Raw genomic sequence first — 22,178 nt, forward strand, 5'->3', positions numbered from 1 at the left:
TTGTGACGGAAATTTTGCGCCATCCTTGGTTTTAAGGGAGCCGGGGGAGTCCCTGGTGCTATCTGATTTTTCTTGCTCTTTATTAGCAAAGGTTGTGTTTCTTTTGCCTGCTGCTTTTCTTCCTTTCCTTGCTCTTCCTGAATTCTTAGTCTTTTTTCTTCTCCGTCTTTTGCCTATTATAAAGAAGAGACTAGTTGTTGAAACAGCTTGAGCGAGCTGGCCTGAAGTGACCGTAATCAGTCTGTTATCTCTCTGTAGCTTTTCTTTTCCCTTTAATTAAAGTTCCCCTTGAATCATTGTCATTCTGTGAATGCCTAGTACCTATTGTGTGTTATGATCAACAGTTCTACTTATCCAATAAGACACTGTATATGTATACACACACGTTATATATGAGGAAATCATCGGCTCATTCCTGACGCTAGGTATATCTCCAAATAAATATACTTTACCTGCTGATTTCTCTTCATCGTCAGCTTCGCCCTTCAACCCTGACACGAGGAGTATCTGAATGTTAGCATCCTGCTCAGTTGCATAATCTTTGAGAGACATGCCATCACAAAACTGAAAAGGCAACATAATCGTGATGAAGCGTTATTTTTTTACAACCCTTTTAAAATCAAACGCTGACAAATGGAACTTTCTGAGGTGTCATGGTTATTTAGAAAACAAGGCGTGTATAGCGAAAGCCAATATGTTCTTTGGTGTATGTGTATCAGATACATCACGAGGACAGAGAGACAATTGTTGATGTCCTCGAACGTACATGTTTTGTTGACATCAGTCCTCGAACGAAATTGTGTGTGCTTTGTCTATGGTGTGTGTGTGATGGGGACAAGGGGACCACAATATGTATTGTCCTCAGACGTAATTGCATAAAGTACGACTGTGTGCACTGCGTGATTAAGCTTTAAAGGTAAGTTATAAACTGATGAATAACTTAAAAAGAGAATAATTTTTTTTCTTTACCTGAAGATGTTGCTTCTTTGGTTCAGTTCCTAGTTTTCCTTGTAGTTTTCCATTCAAGATTGTGACAAGAGTTGATGGATGCATTTGCAGACATATTGGTCCCATTGAAGTACTATTCATAAACAGCTTGATTGGGCGTTCTTCGTTCCCTCCATGTGGTGGTTTCTTGGCAGCATTTGTTTTTGTCTTGTTTCTCTCTAAGCATAAATAATAAGAACCACTTGTGTTAAAGAAGCCATCTTGACTACAATCGACTTTCACAATGGGCTTGATTTAGGTCTTAATTCCAAGTACCATTTAAAGTCCAACATACTATGGATGAACAATAAATCTGGCAAATGTTTGCCACAAACGCCCTCTTCCTCACCCTTTTCTTGTGCTGTTTTCATGCTCCTTTCAAAAACAATCAAAACACATTGGGCTGTTTCCTCTTTATTTGGCCCACCTGGGATTTCCTAATAAAGGTACAAGTGTTTACAGAGTTGTTTGTAAGGTCAATATATTAAGTGACAATCTGCATAAAAAACTAGGTTTACATGACCGATTACTGCCGACAGTATTGGCTGCTAATGTGAGGCAAGATTGCTATTCGTCACTTGTATTTGTCAATTTGTGTCTTTTTACGACATGGGAAGAACAGGAAGGAGTTAACTGACCCAAAGAAAATTTTTATAAGTGCGGCCTGAATAAAGCCCTGAAACCAAGACATGATGTTAGACTTACCAGGCTTTGACTGTGAGGGAGCTGTGGCACCAGATACTGATGAGGTTTGGGTATCTCCCGAGTTCGATACATTTTCCTCAGCTTGGGTCGATGACATCTTAGTTTCATCTTCACATGATGGTTTCTCGGCAACCTTTCTTCGTGTCCTTTTCTTCTTTCTCTCTTTAAAAACGAAATATTAAAGGAAGATTTTGTAATTATTGATGATAATATCACGAGAATCGATTTTCACAACAGGATCCATTGCAGCTGTTAAATGCCAATGTTATGTATCAGGAATAATGATCGATCAATATACCCTTTGATTGGTTACAAGTGGTGGTAATGGTTGCTGATGAATTGGAGGAATTAGAGTCATCTAGGTTCTTTGGCTCTTCGTCGCGTAAGGCAGTTTGTGTTCTGGCTTCTTCAAGGAAGGTTTTTTTGGCAGTTTTTCTCTGTCTTTTTCTTTTATGATCTGTAAATCGAAATAAAAAAAAATAAAAAAAATTAATTCCTAATTTGAATTCAATCGAGACTTCACACAAGCAAAACATTCTGTCAGACATTCTTTCAGAATAAATTAAAGAGAACTGAAATGACTTGCAAATTGCATTTATGTAAAGGCTTTTGTATTTTACCAGGTTGTGACTGGATTCTTGTGCCATCCTCGCTTGTAAGGGAGGAGGGAGAGTTCTTCGTGTCATCCGAGTTGTCTTGCTCTTTATCAGCCAACTTTGTGTTTCTTTTGCCTGCTGCTTTTCTTCTTCCTTTCCTTGCTCCTCCTGAATTCTTCTTAGTCTTGCTTCTTCTCCGTCTTTTCCCTGCAGATAAAGATGAGAATAGTCTTTAGCGAGCCGGCACGAAGCGAACATAATCACGGAAATTGTATTAATGAGAACAATATATTTACTAGTCTTTGATGGGTGACTCGTGGCTGTCTTGACTACGGAGGAGGTATAAGAATCACCAGAGTCATCTAAGATCTGCTGCTGTTCCTCAACAAGGTTTGTCTTTCTCTTGGTGTCTTTTCCAGGTAGTACTTTTGTGGCAGTTTTTCTTTTTCTCTCTTTACTCCTCGCAGAATTCTTCTTTGTTCTTTTAGATTTCCGAGCTTTTCCTGGGAGTAAAAGATTATCATCAACAAGAGTAAGTATCAACAAAGTTATACCAAGCTTGTTTTTTTATATTATTATTGACTGTAAGCTTTGATGGTTTTACCAGTTTTTAATTGTTTGCTTGCAGCGGCCGGAGTTTGTAAGGGGATAGAAGATGAGTCATCTAAGTCCTCTCGCTCTTTACCAATAAATGGAGGACTTTGTCTTTTGAGAATTGTAGATGAGGACTTCTCGTCGAAATCGTTCGGTCGTTCTCTGCTCCTCCTCTTATTTCCTGAAAGAGATACGATTGTTCAAATGTTAAACAAGACAAAAGATCTGTTGTAAATCACAGTTTGCAAAATAACTATTGTTTGGCTGAAAGACAAGGATAGGAAGACGAAAGGAATGACGGATAGCTGAAAAAAAATACTATTGACTATATGATAAGAAATAAAAAGGAACAAGGTGTCAAATTTACCAGATTTTGACTGGACGCTTGCATTAGCATTGCCTTCTGCTTCTGAGGAGATTTCGGAGTCTTCATAGTTTTCATAATTCTCTTGACTTGTTTTGTGTTGAGTAGGATGTGCTGTACATGATGGATTAGTGGTTGCCTTTCGTCGGTCCCCTCTTGTCTCTTTTCTCCCTAAGTGAATAAAAAATCGATTTCTTTAATACTTGCAATGTGGCATCGGCATGAAAATAAGATTTGGAATTGTAATTAAAAATGAATTCAATAAAACGAAAGCGAAGTTTAACTTTTGAGTGAGTTGCTAGCATCTGCTACAGAAGATTCGCTTTGGTTACCTGAGTTGATTCGCTCCTTGTCACCCGAGGAAGTTCTTCTGTTGACGTCTTCTTCGGATAAAGTAATGAAGGACAACACGTAAAAGCTACACATGCAAAGAATGTAGCCAAGTGCAGCAAAGGGAAAGCACAACATCCAAAGCAAGAGGTTGAGTTTCCCAGACTTCGACTGGATGCCACCTGCAACACCGGCTGTCGAGTGCCCGGTTTGAGAATCGTCAGAGCCATTTGAGCTTTCTTGAGATCCCTCAGCTTGGGAAGACTGCCTAGTAGTTTTGTCTTCACATGAAGTTTGCGAACCAGCTTTCCTTCCACTACGTCTTTTATCTCGTATCCCTAAATTTGAAGGAAGTACAAAATACGATTTGTACCATTTCATCGAGATTCGACTGAAACAAGAAGGTGAATATATCTGTTGAAATGGTTTACATAATTATATGACTGAAATAATATTTCACCTTTTGTTTGGTTACTAACGGCCGCGGTACTGGCTGCTGAGGAAGTGGAGGCATCCAACGAGTTATCACTGGAGGCTGTTTGACTGTTGGCGTCTTCATTATAGGCAGGTTTCTCACCGGTTTTCCTTCGGTGCCTTCTTTTATGTTTCTGGTTTCTTACTGCATAATAATTAAAAGTAAAGACTGCAGAGTAACCTCAAATTACTTTTACTGAGGCCAAAACCGTGTTTGAACATTAATTAAATCACTTTACTCAGATGTTATTTTACTAGGATCTGATTGATCACAAGCCTGAGCATCGACTGCCGGGGAAGTAAGGGAATCCCCCGAGTCACCCAAATGATCTTGATGTTCATCCCCTGAGATGGATTGTCCCTTAGCATTTTGAGGGATGCACAAATTAAGATTTGTAGAGCCTACCATTTTATCGCAGCACGAGATTCGACTGAAACAATACGCTGAATAAAATGGTTTACCTCATAATATGACTGAAATAGTATATTACCTTTTGGTTCGTTATTAATGGCGGCATTGGCTGCTGAGGAAGTGGAGGTATCTAACGAGTTATCATTGGAGGCTGTTTGGCTGTTGGCGTCTTCCTCAGGCTCAGAGGTAGTTTTCTCGACGGCTTTTCTTCGGTGTTTTCTTTTTCTTTTCCTGTTCCTTACTGCATGATATTAAAAAGTTATAGGTGAAGATATCAGAGTTACCTCAAGGGTATTTTACTTAAGCCGGATCTTCCGAATGCTTCAAAAGTAATTAAATGGAAGTTTTGAGATTTCGTTTTACCAGGTTCTGACAGTTCACTAGCCTGAGCATCCACTGCCGAAGAAGTATTGGAATCCCCTAAGTCATCCAAATGATAATAATGTTTATTACCTGAGATGGATTGTCCCTTAGCATTCTTTTTAGATGAGTATGTCTTGTTTCGATTTCTCTGGTCTCGCCTTTTCCGGCTCTCTAAATCACTACCCTCACCCGGTTCTGACTGCTCACTATCCTGAGCATTGACTGCCAAAAAAGTAGGGGTATCACCCGAGCCATCCAAATGATCTTGATCTGCACCCGAGATGGATTGTCCCTCAGCATTATTTGTCGATGGGGATTTCTTGTTGTGATTTTTTTGGCCTCGCCTTTTCCGCCTCCCTGGTATTTAAAAAAAGAAGCAATCATCAAGGAGTCAACCCACATTATACAATTTACAATTACTGACTTCAGCTGTTGATTTCTCTAGCCTATAATTATGATCAGCTACATCTGCCAAGCCGTGCTTCTTTTTCATCCATGATCCACTCATGGACGGTAGTGATATTTCTACTGATAACCTGTATGCTCCCACAGTGATTTCAATATATTAGGTCATCAGGTTAATCTGGTTCGTCCATAAACCCATACACTATAATGTCCCTATCATTGTCCGCCCGGTATGCCCCACCAAAACATGGGGATTGTCTCTTGGAAGTGACAAAAGCCGACATAAAAAAAGTTAGGTGACAATCTCCGACATGACAGGGCGGGGCGCACTAAAATTATTGCCTTTCTCTCTAGTGTGCAAAGGGTAAAAATGTTTCTGAGTGACCATAAATCCCCACCCCGGGGCTTGAAACGTGACTAAGCCCCGATACAAGACTTGAGGTGGTTGAAGGGGGGGGGGGGGTAATTGCTGGGTGCGTAAGTGTAACTCTGTACCTAAGCTGCTGACATGGATATGCTTTTCGTGCTTAATAATAGTTGCAAATCTACACATATTACCTGCTGAGTTTTTTTTTACCATTTAAAAAGGTCGAACCGATTCAACAATGAAGACAATAAAGGTATACCAAAAAGTTTACGCAGCAATAAATTATTTCATTATCATCAACCCATGCACCAAGTGTAACTCTATGTATACGAGTTTACCTTCGGATTTCCGTCGGTCAGCTTCACCATTCAACTCAGACGCAATGCGTAACTCTATTTTGGTTTCTTGCACAATCCCATGGTCTTTTAGAGAGAATTCATCACAAAGCTGAATTTTAAAAACAACAAACAAACAAAATTACTAAACATGTACAAAACTCCTTTTAATTTACATGGCATGTCACAGTAAACAATCTTCCGAATGACTCTCTGTACAGTTATTACAGTTCGAACGACCCTAGCGTTTTGATTCAAATGAGTAGCCTACTACTTCATAGGCTGAACGAAGATTGGCTTTCATCAAAAGTTCTGCTAGGATCTCAACTTCATACAATCCATACGTCTCCACGGTTTATATTTTGTGTCATTCCTGTTCGTAATTTCGATGGTAGTTATCCATGGAAGACAAAAAGAGAGGAGAGAAGGGGAGGCAGGAAGAGGGAGAGACAAAAACTATTGTTTGGGAAATTCTTTACATGAGAAGACACCTGGGATATCTGCACATTCTGTTATTCATTTATTCATTCCTATTGGTTTTACAGAAGCTATATTTTCCGTTAAATTACCTTACTACAAGGTGGAAGCAAGACAAAATAAAACAGTATCAAAATATTTCGATTAAGATATTGATTTATTGGTTTATTAATTAAATTTAATGTACCTCGTGTTTTCCCCTGGTTATGAGATGTTGCTTCTCTGGTTCGATGCCCAGTTTGTCTTGAAGTATTCCTTTCAAGGCTGAGACGTTGGTGGATGGGTGCAGTTGGAGACATAGAGGTGATGCCAAAGAACTTTTCACAAATAACTTTATCTCACACTCAACTGATCTGTGGAAGATGTCAAGACGTGGTTAACTGCGTTGCACCAAAATAGATTTAACAAGAGAAATAGCACGACTTAAAATGAAATGTTATTTGGTACTGAGGGTCAGGGAAAAAAACCTCAAAGATATGTTTTTTTTCTTCATGTAAGGTATATTGCCACTGTAAGGTAAAGTGCGTCGAGTCCCAAGGAGAAAAACAATAGGAAGACTCAACATTATAGCATGTCTCAATTAGGACTAACTGGTAGCCATTGACTTCTCGTTTAACTTAAAATAATGTAACCATATTAGCTAACAACCTGCATTGAGCATCCCCAGCAGAAGTTGCCCTTAGGTTGCACGATGGTGATGAAGACGTATCCTCGAACTTGTTTCGGGAAAGCACGGACAGAAATATCGTCTTCCTAGACTTTCGAATCTTTCTCTTTCTTGTGACCATCTTGGCCAGCGAGTGATCATTGATAACCCGTGCAGCCCTCTTGGCATCCTCCAAGTCTGCGAGGGTCCTCAAAGGTACCAGAAATTCACCCTTAAAACAAATACATACAAAATATTGAGCATCTAGGAATATACAAATATAATTACAGACGAGTCAAGGGCATATTCTATTCGATTTTGTATCTAGTTCTGTGGCGGTAAATGATTGTTGGTGATCAGACGGAGGTGCTCTTTTTTTATCAACAAAGTCTGTAAAAGGTTCTTCAAAGGAAGGGGATTTTCAATTGAAAGGATTATTATATACTTTAAGGCTACAAATGCACCTACAGTTGTATTTGTATCCAAGTGCAAGCAAATAAAGGTTTTTGTATCTGTATGTTTGCCACCAACTTATTGTTAATTACCGCTTTTCTAAAACTTCCTAACATCGAGGCCAGAAAACATTTCCTTACCATTGTTATACTCCTGCAGTCTCTGATCAGGTTGAAAATTATCGCAAAATTTGTAGAGTCCTGCCGGTGAAACTGGAGAATCCTTTGTAGCCAATATCACAACAAGATTCTACCTTATGCAGAATGGCATCCTAAAAGAGATTGGTACAAAAAACTCATTATACGTAAGACCACACTTCATGCAACGCAGTTAGATATGACCATAATACAGTCAAACTTGCACCTAGATGACTGTAGCTAGCTGTAGTCAGCTGGATGAAACATTGAACTGTTTTTTTTTGGTCAATCGGAACAGCGTTTTCAGAGGTGTGCAGTAAGGCCTACAAAAGCAAAACAGACGATTCTACCTCGCTATTAATAAGCGGACAAAATAAACTACAGGTACAAGCAAATACAGAAAGTTTTGTGTGTACATGTGTGGGTGCACGCCTCAGCTACAGAAGGTTCTTTATTATTCATATGTCGTGTCCGAAGTCTGGGCAGCCGACTGACCCATCATGCATGCCGCACATTATTGTTCATAATTATGTACTTCAGTACAATTGCTTCTTCAAAGGCTCAGACAAAAGTGACAACATAGCAACTTTTCCTTCCCACCTAAACTTTCTACTTCTAAGATGAAAAGAACCAACCCTACTTCTCATAAGCCCACAGCCAGGCTTTGCCAAGTGTCTCAAAACAAGATCTCTTACTGGCTGGTTGCCCCTCATAGCCTTCTCAGCCATTGGTTAATATTCCTGGCTCCTTATTGGCTATTGTTATGATTACCGGATCCCACTTTTGTCCAAGTTTTCTATTGGCTTTAGTGTACAAACGTTCTCCACAGGGACGGCGGAACCGCCCCCCCCCCAATTTACCCAAGTGCCCTCTTAACATAACATGTGCCCCCTCAAGCATGAATGTGCCCCCTAGCGATGAAAAAAATACTGGCCCTAAAAATTCGGATAATTTCAGTAACCATTCCCTAAAATGTTATAGAGAGTTCTGATGTGAACGAGGAATATGAATACCAAGCCCCAGAACCCTCACAATGCGCCCTGAAAATGGGCACATAATGCGTAGTTTGCATAGTGTCCCAATAAACATTGTGCATGAAGAAGTCGCTGATTTGCTCAAGAAGATGCTCAAAAAGATGGTCATACTAGCTAATCAAATTTTATATTATTTTAAAGCCAATGGTCTTGTTTATAATTGATGAAAATATCAAGAAAATCCATATACGCAAACCAGTGATATCGTTGATTTTGTGAGGCTATATTTTCCTTCTGCAAAATTAGAATCCTGTAGTTTAGCATGTTAACAAAAAACGTCAAAATGGTCTATACAACGTTGACGCTCGAGTAATTTGCATTTAGAGCAGTTACCAAGTGCTTTTGTATAATCTTCTTCGATGAAATCAAATTAACACCCTTTATGCTGTTTCTTCTTTTGTTTATATATTTATCCAATGCAACATAAAGGCCATGAAATATTTCAAGCACTGCGTAACACATACCAATAACCCAATAGTTGGTATATACAAGCAAATACTAAGTGTCGAAAAATACATAGTCTTACCAAATCAAAGATATCTCTGGTTTGCATATATAGATGCATTTACTTGATTTTTTTCACCAGTTATAAACAAGATCATAGGCTTGAAAATGCTATAAAATTTGATTAGCTAGACTGACCAACTTTGATAAAATTAGCGATTTCTTCGTGCACAATGTAAAGAAAATTGGGACACCCTGTAGGACACCTGATTTCGGTTCACAACAATGGATTATGATTTTATTGATTCAATTTGTATGACTTCATATGAGAAATGACTAAATGATGCGGTTAAGTGACCTTGATTTGGGGAAATCTTTAATCATTGTTGCAATGCTGACTACCTCACTCTTGGGCTCCCGCTGTGTAAAAACATTAACTTTCAGTGACTTTTTCCCTCGTAAAATTTACAACCTATTATTTAATATGGCGCGATTGCAACATTTGTAGTTTCATCGGGGAAAAATTACTTCCTTTCCTATCCTGCCCAGTAAGTACACTTGGCATATTTACTTCTCAGCCTCACAGGCTTTTTACTGGAACTCAGCGTACCAACAAAAAAGGCATTATATTTGAGGTCACGGACACTCGACAAGCAAGTGCAGTTGGTTTCGTTTCCATGCAGTGTAATGTTGTGTGAACTTTGAAAAATATTCTTCATAGATGAAGCTTTTCACTCTGGTACAAAAGATTTGCGTCACTGATTTGAATGACAATGACTCTGAACAGGTTGGGCAAGTTAAGGGCAAAACCAAGCTGATGCAATGATTTTTGGAACCTTATTCGCACGTAGGACAACATGCACACATATTTTTCGTGTTTTCCTTGTAGTTATTGGAGAACGTGAATTGCGAGTATCGTCTCCTTTCAAGCACAAGGTTTCGATTTGAAAGGTGCTTTTTTTAGAAACCGTTTTGCGGGCAATGGTTGAAGGAAGGGCCTAATTGAATGTGGCCCCAAATCAACTGTCTGAAACCAATTCAGTGTCAAACTACCTTGCAAGTATCCGAAGACCAAGAATTGAGTGACAGTAATTTTAGAATGTGCTCATTTGAAAAGTGGGCTAGTATTTTAGTAACTTTACTCAAAACAGAAACCATATCTTTTAGTGAAGCTACAAACATATAGTTTGAAAAATATCTTTAAATGTAATGTTTCGTTTCTATTTCTTGTTTCGTTCGTTAGACACACTGGACTTGATCAATGTATTTTTAATTTCACTACAAGGTGATCTAGTTTCCTACTGCATTTTTGCGTGCGGTTTTTGTATTCATTCAATGACGAGGGTATTGTCTATCTTTTAAATTCCTCAATGCAAAAAAATCACCTAAAGGTTTACCATCAAGCAAAACAAAAAAGTAGTGTTATAATTACTACAACACCGTTGAACTCATCCCCAGCTGTCAACAAACCCTGCCGTCTTTTTACGTCATTCATGTTGCTTTTCAAAATCACCGGCCATGAAGATGACTCCGATCGCGTAAGAGGGGATTTTGATTAATTCTCTTATCAGAACGGGATTCAAACTATGGATATCGACCAAAGTTCATGTATTACATGACCAAATGCGCTAACGAAATCCATCATCAAACAATCAGTCTATTGACTGATTTTGGAAAGAAGGCGTGTTATTTACGCAATCGTGTTTTCGAGACCAAAACGTTGCACTGTTTTCACTGTTTTCTCGAAAAACGGTGATATATGCAGTGGCTTTGAACTTTCTTTTTTGGATTTGGAATGGTTTTGCTCATCCAAACGAATACAGTTCATGAAAAGCAAATGATCATTTCTATGCCTTTAAGTAATGATTTGTTTGGGAAGCACGGATGGCATTTAGGCCTATCTTAACCCTCAAAGGGCCGGGTTATTTTGACCATCTCTCAGCTGGGGGTCCGCCCCCAAGATCTCATCCATCGAGTGACGAAACATTTTGAAACTCGGTACATGCATAGAGCAACTCATCATGAACATACCCAAGAAATTTCGTGACTATAGATCAAAAGGGTTTTGGAATTATGGCTAATTAATTATTCATATGTACGAATGGTAATTCGTATATGGGAAAAGTCAGTTTTCACGGCGCTTAGAGCCGAAAAATATTTGTTGAAAAATGTTTTTGGTATCGAAAGATGCGCAAGGCTCGAGGCTATAAAGTCATAACAGCTCGGGTCGCGATTTTTTTTTTTCAAAGCTATTGCTGAAAAAGTTGAGGGGGGGGGGGGGGGACTCCGCCCGGCCCTTTTAGGGTTAAGAAGGTTTGGTATAGATCTGTCATTATGAATGTCAATCTAAAATAAAGGGATTTGTCTGGCCCCTAATCTGACTCTTGAAAATAACATATCACCCTGAAGCTTCTTGTACTCACATGGAACTGGGATTACCTAGCTTTGTTGTAGCCTATACATTCTCTCTGAATTTGGAGCACAGCAAGAAAAGGCTAACTTTGCTTTATCGGCACTTTTAGTTCATTAGCAAAAAACAACAACCCGGAATCTCATTCAGATAATTAAAACAAAAACACGACGAACATCACAAAACCGGGTCACAGTTTCCAAATAGCAAGGAGACGATCTGACATTCCAAATAAAAGTTGAGGTTCAAGTTATGTCGATGGACCGTGGCCAGGGAAATTAATAGAAAGTTAATCCCGCATTTTCATCAGATGTCTATATTTCGTGTAATTTCCAGGTTTATTTTGCACACGTTAGCGTACCTAAATTCCAACACGAAATTACACGAAAAATAGACGTCTCAAAAAATGGGGGATTAATTGGCTATCGCTTTAAAGAGGGTGAGTGTGCTTCTAAAGCATATAAATAAACTACAAACAAGTCTAAATGTGAATATAAAAACTTAACAAAATTCTACATTTTCGAGTACAAGTTCCAAGTGTGGCCTTTATTTACGGAGGTAGACCAGTAAATTGGCCACAATCGGAGGCTAGTGTGGACCCGCTAGCATAAGCTGGAAAAATAACGATCGGTGAGTTACAAGTCAAGAACCACGACATATTGGTTTTTATTCAATGAACGTTCTTGACTCACCTGTTGTCAGTCGGTAAGTGTACTCGACCATTGGACTCGGCAACTGAATCTCCCTGGTTCTGAGCTCTGCCTCTAACTCGGTGATGAGTTGCGGAGTTTCTGAGTTACATTCCCGTACTGGATTTGTGGATCAATGCAAAACGCAGGAAGGAAGACTAAACACTGACAGAAGTGTCCGAGTCTGTGATTAGAGCGTGAAGTTTCGATTGGAGAGCAAAGCGTGAGATGACAGGAGCTGAGGGTGAAAGCTGTAAATGGGTGTATTACACCCCGTATGTGATATTTACACCAGATTCCACAGTTATTTCCTGGTATTGGTTATTGACCGTTGGATGTCAAAATGTATTCCGTCCCAGAGGGGGCGGTATACATATAGCTATGTTATATAAGCACTATCACACTCCGACAATGACACTGATCACTTTTAAGCTGGTTGATATATCTCATGTCAATTCACTTCCGTCTAGCTATGTTGCTGTAGTGTCAAAAATAAACTGGACGACAATATGACAATCGTTACGCAGAGACTAACAGTGTACTTTTATTGCGAGCATTTTTAACATCGGCAGTACCATGGTAATAAAGTGAAACTCACAGCCAAAAAAATCAATCATCTCTCATTGCTGTACTCAAAACGATGCTACTTTCTGAACTGTTCATTCATTTTTTTCAAAGCTGAGGGACTATTCACATACTTCTGAAACTTTAATACTCCTATACCACTCTTATAATTGTCCAGTTTTTAGAACTACCGCACAAATTAAAGTAATCAATACACCTAAAAAAAGAGAAGGTTTTTCATCACAATTTCAAACTATTCTAGCTTTTTTCTTATAACAAAATAGATTCATATGTTTATATTTGATCCCTTAATCACCGATAAAAGTAGACTGATAAAATATAGGTTTTCCCGACTAGTTTAAAACATTTTTTTGTTCGCATTCACCGATTCTTATATTCAAATTCGTCCAGCAACATCGATTTAGTGCACTTCCAATGTTAAATTTCGTCTTTTGTCAGACAATTTCAAATTTACTCCAACAAATTCAAACAATTAGCACACGTTTTCGACCCGGAGTATTCGATTTCGTCTCGTCTACGCCGAAAAGTGTTATTCAGAAATCAAATGTGTTTAATTGATTTATATAAGAAGAAAAGTGGGTTTTTTTGCCATGTTGTGGAGAGAATCATTATTCAAGATAGCTACTTTTCCGTTCAGGGAAAATAGGGGTCGTCTACTTTGGGTGAGAATTTCTCGAAAAGTCAATGATCAACCCACTAAAAAAATGAAAAGAACATGAAAGATGACACGTTGATCATCATTTTTCTGTGCAGCTTAAATACCTGTGCGAGTTCGGAGTATTTTTAAAAAGAATTTTGAAGTATAAGCATTTAGCATATAGTTTATGTGAATTTTAATGCAGGGTTGCACCCGCTCTAATGCACAACATTGCCGTCGGATTTCTCGTTTTTGTTTTTCTTCTTAGTCCTGCGAGAAAACATTAATGACTCGCGATGCAGACTTCCAAAAACGATAGTGCGAGCGGCTCGAAATCAGCGGAACGAACAGCGCACATCCGGCACCGGTGTAGTGTAAATATCCGACTCCATGATTTATGGACTCATTGGTAGTATTGCGCATGCGCAAGTACGATAATACGCTATTTTTAGGATCACATAGAGGAGAGTGACCTGTCATTGGATTAACCAATAATAGGAAAAGGGGTCTGATTTTCATATGACACCGCACACCGGCAAGAGACATCTACTATTGAACAAAGACTGGCGTTGTTGGACAGGGTCTTGGAAGACAATGAAGCACTCTCAGTCATCTGAATATCCAATCGCAAGAGTTGCTTTAATATTGCAGGCATGAACGTCAAATCCAATACATTTTTATCTCATACATTTCAAGTTCTCTGAATTTTTCCAATAAAAAAAAACCCTAGTATATGCCAACCCTTAAAGTTTACCGAGTACTGCATGTGCCTTAAAGCCTTAGTTGGCTATGAAAAAAAATAATGAATACAAAATAAATGAACACCAAATAAAAAGGAAATTGTTCATTATTTTAAACGTATTGGCATTTCCAATGGGGGGGGGGGGACCTGACATACGTTCAAAATAAATAAAGATTTTTACCCGACAAAATTAGCATTATAGTTAAAGCCATTACTTTGATGGTAAGGGAAACTCACCAAGTAGAATTTTCTGTTCGGGAAGTTTGATAAAAAGTACTAGCACTCATTCTACCAAGAGCAAGTCTGCAATACCGAATACAGGTCGTTTAGTCTTCGGTGCATGCAGATAACTAGAATTGAAATTCCCAGCTATGTTTATACAAAGTTAAAAAAAATTGTAACATCTCTACAAAACAGAAAGTAGAAAGGGAGATAAAACGGAAGGTATCCCCTAAAATCATCTTCCTTTGATCCGTCAAGATACCTGTAATAATGACATTAGTAATTCAAGAAAACTGGTATCTGAAATTAACCCAGAAAACCTACACACTGTAGTAAATATCATTACTTAACAAAATGTTATTTACAGCCAAGGCAACCGATAAAATTTGTTTTCATTTTTTTAATCTTCATCCAGGAAACTACCCAATAAACAGCAAAATTCAAATGTTGTTCTACTACTATACCCAAGCTATCCAACATTACTTTCAAACTCAGAAAAAATCACAAACTATATATATATATCTATAGGTAATACAAAGCCTAAAAAAAATAATGTTAACGGGAGAACAACAAATACCCACTATTTAAATACTACGCTTAAATATTACCCTGAAATGTGCACTTACTGGATATCAAGCAATTGTACAATTAAAACCAAAACAATAGTACCAGAGGATAAGAACAAAAAGTCTACCAGATTACTTTCAACATTTACATGTAGTGATTGACTTTCTGATCCAAAACTTAAATAGAAAGAACCTTGGTGTAAGTTTGCTGAATATTAAGATCTTTGAATAACAACAAATTATGAATAGACAATGAATAACAGGAATACAATAATTGGTGACTGCTGTGATGTGGGATATGAAGTCTTGAACACCTGAGGAGCGCATAGCACCCGAGGCGAAGTCGAGGGTGCTATAGATGTGCCTCGAGGGTGTTCAAAACGTCACATCACATCAGTCAACATTTGGGTTTTTTTTACAACTCTGTCTTGGATTCTTTGGACTTTGAAAACACGGAAACAAATAGCAGTAAACACAACAATCATGACAATCGAATGTCAACTCACACGCATGTCGCGTGCATTAAACAGCCGATCGTCTGCTAGTTCGCTGCTCCCACTCAGGTGTGAAAACATGGTGAAAATAGCGTGGGTACCAACGATACAAGCGTTTCACATCACACTGTCCGTACCACACGCACAAAGCCTGTGGGATATCACGTAGGCGATATCCCACAGGGAGTACGCTATGACTTTTTACAAACGTAACACGTGATCGTCATAGGCCAATGAAAATGAAGTATTCAAGACAGAGGTATACCAAGAAATTTTACAGACTTGCAAACGGAGGTCTGTCATACATATTTCTTTTCTTAAATAAACAGCAGAGCTGGCGGCTCAGACCATCACTTTCCGGACACTTCATCACAGATTTCAATTTTATGAATAAATAAATAAAAAAACACCACAGATTCAACCCACAATATTGTAATAGAAATCTAATATTTCAGCATACAAGATAACTACAATAACACAAGTACTGTTTGAAATATTTTTTTCCTGAATTCCAAGTGGAAAAAAAAAGCGATGTGCACAACCATTGCACATCAAGATAACACACTGTGGCCTTCACACAATGTATATTAAGGTACCATTTACACACACTGATGTTTCGATACATATACAAAAAAAAATACACTGCTACTCGTCCGGACCCTATATACCAAGCTTGAAGAATATCAACTTTCCTAAACCCTTACAAACCTCCCGAATCCAAGAAGAATCAAACAAAATCCAAAAGCCGTTTCTGTCGACTCTAGTTGGTTGTATCGGCAGATAAAACCTTGGAATCTGTTGGTTGGATTTATAGAGGGTGCTAGGGGGAAAACCTACCAATATTGGAGGTAAAAGAAGAAACTGCTTCTAACCAACCGACACATTTAAATATAATTTTGATACACAAATTTCATCTGCTCAACCTCAGTTGAGAAGAACTTACTCTATATATGAGAAAGAGAAGACAGGGCTACAATAATTGAACAGCACGTCCAGATCACAAACACATGAATACAATTTTTGAATAGTTGCATGATCATAATACCACATTACTTATCCACGAAGTGATTTTAATGCGAAGTGATTTTTTTTTAAATGTATATGTACATGAATGAATAAAGAACTTGATAGTGTAAATCTTAAGACATAATTTGACTTTCTTGATTAAATATAAGATTACTAGGTTTCAAAGATGATTTGAAAAGCTGACATTTTAGAGGTCAAAAAATAAATAAAGACATTTTCAATGTCAAAACAAAATTTCCCACTTTTGAACATATTTTACAAGAGAAGTATTTACAAACAAACAACAAAGTAGAACTCGATCGTTCACCGCATTTTGCTTTAAAATATTTCGACTTTACATAATAATTACAAGTACAAACCAAACAAGGAAAATAGCGGAAAGGACTACATATTGCGGATTGACGGCAGTACATCAAGCCCAAAGGCTTACACTGAACATTTGAATCAACTGAAATTGCAATTTTGAAAAAAAAAACCACACATCACTATATGCAGAATACAACAAAAAGATGGAGTGAATGAACAAGGATCAAGCGACTTTGTTTGACCTTTCAAGACAAATGTCACCGAAATCCCAGAAATGAGCCACAAGTGGCTATCTCAAAGAACATTACACTGTCGAAATCAATAGGTACAGTTGACATTTTCACCCCCATCCACGAAATATCTATATAGGTAACATCTGTATTCATTTAAAGCTGTTCATGGCTTAGCCCCACTTTAGCTGCAGGAAATGTTAAAACATCATCAACTGAGACCAGGTCCGAGGTCAGCATCCAATGTACCCTTTTTCCCGAAGATTCGTTTGGCGATCTATGGAGACTGTGCATTTTCCAGATCTGCACCGCGTCTCTGGAACTCCTTACCAGACGAGTTGAGGGCAATACAGGACTCTCCCTTCACACGCCACCTCAAACCCCTTCAATCAGTTTCTCTCTCATACATAATGACCTGTACTTCACACACATTGACTTTTCACTGACTTTTCACTGACCGGCACCCTTGAATGATTATTATTTTCAGATACTGTGCGCCTTAAAAATGAACTGTATTATTAAGGGAATAAATGTGTGCTCCGGAGGTTTTTATAACTCTGTTTAATACCACTTAGAGTCGGGGTGCTGATAATTACCCGAGCCGGAGGCGAGGGTAATTATCAGCACCCAGACTCTAAGTGGTCTTAAACAGAGTGATAAATACCAACGGAGTACATATTTATTCCCATTCATAAATACCTTTTCGGTAAAAAAAAATCATATAATTCGTTCAAAACATCCCAATTTTGTTCAACAAATTCACTTTATGCTTTTTGAAACATCCCTCCTACAAAATAATGGAGTGTTCAGCTGGCGAGTAAGATGAAAACAACCCTTTTATGGAGATTGACGCGCGCGTATCATGTTCTACGCGATGTCGCGCAGAACGCACCTGGCGCGTTGCGTTTTGAATTTAGAACTATAAAATTCTAACTCCCTGGTAGTGTTGCGCATGCCTACGTGAGGATTGTGAACGTTCAACCAATGAAACGATAAGAGGCACTGGATTTTTAGGAGTCCACATTTTATTGTGACACTGGAAAAGTGTTTAAGACCAGCTAGCCATGTCTTTATCATCCGTTTAATACCGGCCACGTGACGGGGTTTCGACCAATAGGAATGGCTAAACTATCTGAGGTATTTATGAATATTTATTATTACACAGTTGAAATCAATAGGTACAGTCAACATTTTCACGTAATATCTGTATATGTATTCATTCAAAGATCTTCATGGATTAGAACCACTTTATCTGAAGGAAATGCTACATTTATTATTTTGTTTAAGATGTAAGATTGCGCAATACACGTACACCAACACGAAGAGAAAATCTAAGTTAAACATATTCTCCTTAGGACCCATATCTGGTCTGGTCAAGATTACATCAACCTGGTTAGGATGAGGAGGAGAAGCTGAAGGGCAAGGAGACGGTAGAGATGCGATCTCAAGATGGAAGCAGAACTACAATCGTCAAAGGACTCCTGGAGAATAAGACAAGGATCAGATACATGTCATAAACACACACATTATAACATCACTCCATTTTTGCATATTACAGGGTGGTACTTCACTTTGCAGTACGTTGGATGTTTAGCCTAACCACCCACACAACAATGGTCTTGAGGCTGTTTGGGCTTGTAGTACATCTCAATGGATTGAAGACAACTGCCACTTAAGGTTTATTGCTAGTTCTAGTGACAGGATAATATATGTCTGCTCGGTCAGACTCAAGAACGTTTACCCAAGGGAGTACACATCAACAGACGGTTCTTGTTGCTGGGGCTTGGCTAGGAAATTCGGTCACTCACAATGCCACCAAGAGTTTGCAACAGAGAGTTCATTTTTGCCAGTGCATTGTGGGAGATGGTCGACAAATTCGCAGCGCGGGACATTTGAAATTGTTAGTTTTTCTGGTCAGTAGCTTCGAAAGAGTACGATTCTAGTACGATTCTAGTACATGTTTGCCCTTTTCTTTTCTTTTTATAAATATGGAATTTTTGTAAGGCGGCCAAACGCTATGCCCCAATCTATAACAAATTAGTTCAAGTTGTCTACTGACACTCGTTCAAATGGGCCATGTTTTGTTGACCGTAAACTTGAAAAATTGACTCTCCATGGCAAACTTTTGGTGGCGCACTGCATTGTAAGTCAACCGAATTCTAGATCAAAGGTTCAAGCGATTTAAAGGGGCTTCCACTTGTTATTTTAATACCCATGTTTGGATGAGGAACTTGCAAAATATGAAACTTGCAAAACGTACTGAAACAATAGTACTGTCTCTGCAGTGAGGCTTTTAACGGCCACATGAGGATGTGAATGTGAGGCTGTTTCTTTCCCAGTGTTTCAACGTGTCTTTGAAGTTAAGGGTGACCTGTAGCCTAAATAAACCCACTGGATCAACAGAACTAAAGTTAGAGCTTCTGGTACTTTCAAACACTCCAGCGCTCTCGGTTCTACAGTTCTCTGTCTTTTCACTATGCTTAGTATCCAGTTAGGCAATTTTAAGACTCTGCCTCATTCAGTCTGCACCCCCCCCCCACCAAAAGTAACCACCCCCCAAAAAAAGAATATACAAAAACAAAACCAGCTTATTGAAATACAATGCACACCACTTTCCTTATGGTTTTCAAAAACTTAACGATGAAATTAATGACTTTTGAATTTCACTATTAAATCCAACAGCACTATAAATGATCAGCAACTATGTAGAGTGCACGGTGATATTAACCAGACGAATATGGAAAATCCCCTCCTTGCCAAAATGAGCAATCCGTGGTCTGGGTCTTGAACCTTTACTTACATTCTCATCGAAGTCATAGCAATGTTCGCTGGGCCTCTCGCGATAGCGGGGATGTTTGGCTGCTTCGCAGGGATCGGGGCCTTCACGTGCACGCGTCAAAGACAGTTAAGGAAAATAAACCTAACTTGTGACCATTTGCTGTACACCTGTGTGTAATAGACAATTGGGCAATAATTCCATGCAAAAGTGGATACGGCTGAAAAGTGGAACATTCAGGCATGCATTTTCATTTGAATAACATCTGGTTTACTGACTTGCTCACAATGCTTGGCACGTTTTAATTTGAATTCTCCAGACCAACGACACTGTTGCTATATCACACGATGCGAGGGCAAGCTCTTGCATAGTTACGTAAGAGACGCTCAGCATCAATACACTGCTCACAATGGGAGAGAATGGCACAAGGACCCCAACACATTCTGGAGCTGGGGGTTGCTAGCGTAAGGCTTGCCCCAAATGATGTGATATAGCAACAGTCTCTTTGGTCTGGAGAATTCAAAGTTAAAACGTGCCAAAGATTTGAGCAAGTCAAGCTACCAGATGCTACTCCAATTTTATTCGCCTATGGCTTATTGCCCATATGTTCCTTCAAAGGTTGCAAACTCTTTCTCATTTTCACCATTAGGGGCTACTCGTGCACAGAATCCTTATGTCTGCATGAAGTACGGCAACACAACAAATAGAACATTTATCAGTGACGGGCAGCTCTGTCACTTTTGGGTAGTAGAATTTCTATGCAGCACTTTTGACGACTTTAAGGCAAAACTTGCACAAATTAAGGTTGATGTATGCCAATGGGGATTTGCAACCGCACTGCGTCCTCTCCCTTTTGCCAATGAGTTCTGCCATTAAGGAGGGAGGGATGGTTCAGTTATGTTTAAATATGCCTTCATGCCCTGATATATAATACTGTTAAATCCATGCTCTTTGGGTACATCATACATTTTTCATAACAGAACAAGCAATAAGCATGATACAGCTCATGTTTTGTGCATTGAGATGAAATGTTCCAGTTGGGGGTTGACAATCCCCCTCCATCCCTCCCCTTTCATCTCCGACCCCTCCCCCCAAAAAACTCAGGTCAGGGAAAGGGCCTGTGACCCATAGAGCTTTACGAAAGTACTAGAGCGTTGACTCATGTACAAAATGATGCCTGCTGGGGGCATCCATGTTTGTGCACAAACCTATGAAAAACTTTGTGTACTTCTTTTGTACGGTTGTTTGCATATCTGCATTTGTATTCTATACAGGTGCGTTATCGAATCCGACACGCCCAAAACCGTAACGCACGATCAGCAAATGAGCATTTTGTTTTGCTCTACGCAAAGCGCAACGCGTATCAGCTGCAGATTCTTTTTGCACGGCATGAAGCGCTGAAGTTGTTCATGTATGTTCTACTTGCGCGTTACATTTAGAGTACACTTTCAAAATTCAATCCATCTCATTTCATTATGTTCTACAAACACGCACATGAATTCAAAATGTCTGCGCCCAGGACGGCTTCAAAGCATCTCCAGGTGCAAGAATGAGGAGAGGGCGCTCTAGTAATTTAATATAGCTCTATGCTGTGACCGGACTACAAGTGCACTAATTAGCACTCATCAATGTGGGTGTGTCAAGGATATCAGGAGGCGGTTCCTCGGCGACCTGGGTGACCACTTTGTTGGGGCAAGCATCGCACCCAGATTCTGTCACCACTAGGAGGAGGTTGGTGGCGTCGATGTGACTTGCACGCCACAACCTGTATCATACAAAAACACAAACATAGTTGTTACATTTTAAACCAGCTCGAAAATGATCTCAGAAGCTGCGATCCAGTGAGTTTGTGTTTGTACCGTACATGTGTACCTTCTGCCCTGTCTGTATGAGATAGATGGCGCTTTTGCATGTACATGTCTTTGGCATTGAAATCCCCCCCACAGAAGTGTGGTTGGGGTCTACGAGCGAATACTTACCTGTAGAGCGAATACTACATATGCATTGTTCCCTATGCCGGCAGGCAATTTGCTAAGAGTTTTACATACAATAGCGCCCTCACGTGTCCTACCCACGACGCCCTGTGACATGCGCACCACGTTAGCGTCCTCTTTTTCTCAAGTGTTACTTGCGTAAGCACTCAAGGAATCAAGTATAGTGGGGAAGGAGGGAGGGGTGCTCTACAGGTAAGTATTCGCTCGTAGACCCCAACCACACTTCTGTGGGGGGGAGTCTACATCACTCTACTTACCTGTAGAGCGAATACTACATATGCATAGACTCGCACCGAGTAAGGCGGTGGGTATACGCAAATTACCGTATGTCTACAGGGGTGTAGGACATGAGGCGTGTCCAAAGGCAAACAACACCAA

At 39.2% G+C, this 22,178-nt stretch overlaps 1 protein-coding gene across 9 annotated transcripts in view; it reads right to left on the reverse strand.

Annotated features, from left to right (window-relative positions):
• Nucleotides 1-18,089: 18,089 nt before the first annotated feature.
• Nucleotides 18,090-22,178, reverse strand: part of LOC119726304 (voltage-dependent calcium channel subunit alpha-2/delta-2-like) — an 87,756-nt gene continuing 83,667 nt past the window's right edge. For 8 of the 9 annotated variants that reach the window (XM_038197953.1, XM_038197951.1, XM_038197947.1 and 5 more), the window contains 3 exons: nt 21,456-21,571; nt 19,831-19,916; nt 18,091-18,511 (listed from right to left, as the gene is read on the reverse strand). In XM_038197953.1, coding sequence (XP_038053881.1) covers nt 18,410-18,511; nt 19,831-19,916; nt 21,456-21,571 — 304 coding nt within the window. In that variant the 3' untranslated portion in view covers nt 18,091-18,409. Of the gene's footprint in view, nt 18,512-19,830; nt 19,917-21,455; nt 21,572-22,178 lie in introns of all 9 variants that reach the window. The other variant, XM_038197954.1, reaches the window with a different exon arrangement.

The sequence above is a fragment of the Patiria miniata genome, unplaced genomic scaffold (genome assembly GCF_015706575.1).
Source record: "Patiria miniata isolate m_02_andy unplaced genomic scaffold, ASM1570657v1 HiC_scaffold_2, whole genome shotgun sequence".
In the NCBI taxonomy this organism is placed as follows: domain Eukaryota; kingdom Metazoa; phylum Echinodermata; class Asteroidea; order Valvatida; family Asterinidae; genus Patiria; species Patiria miniata.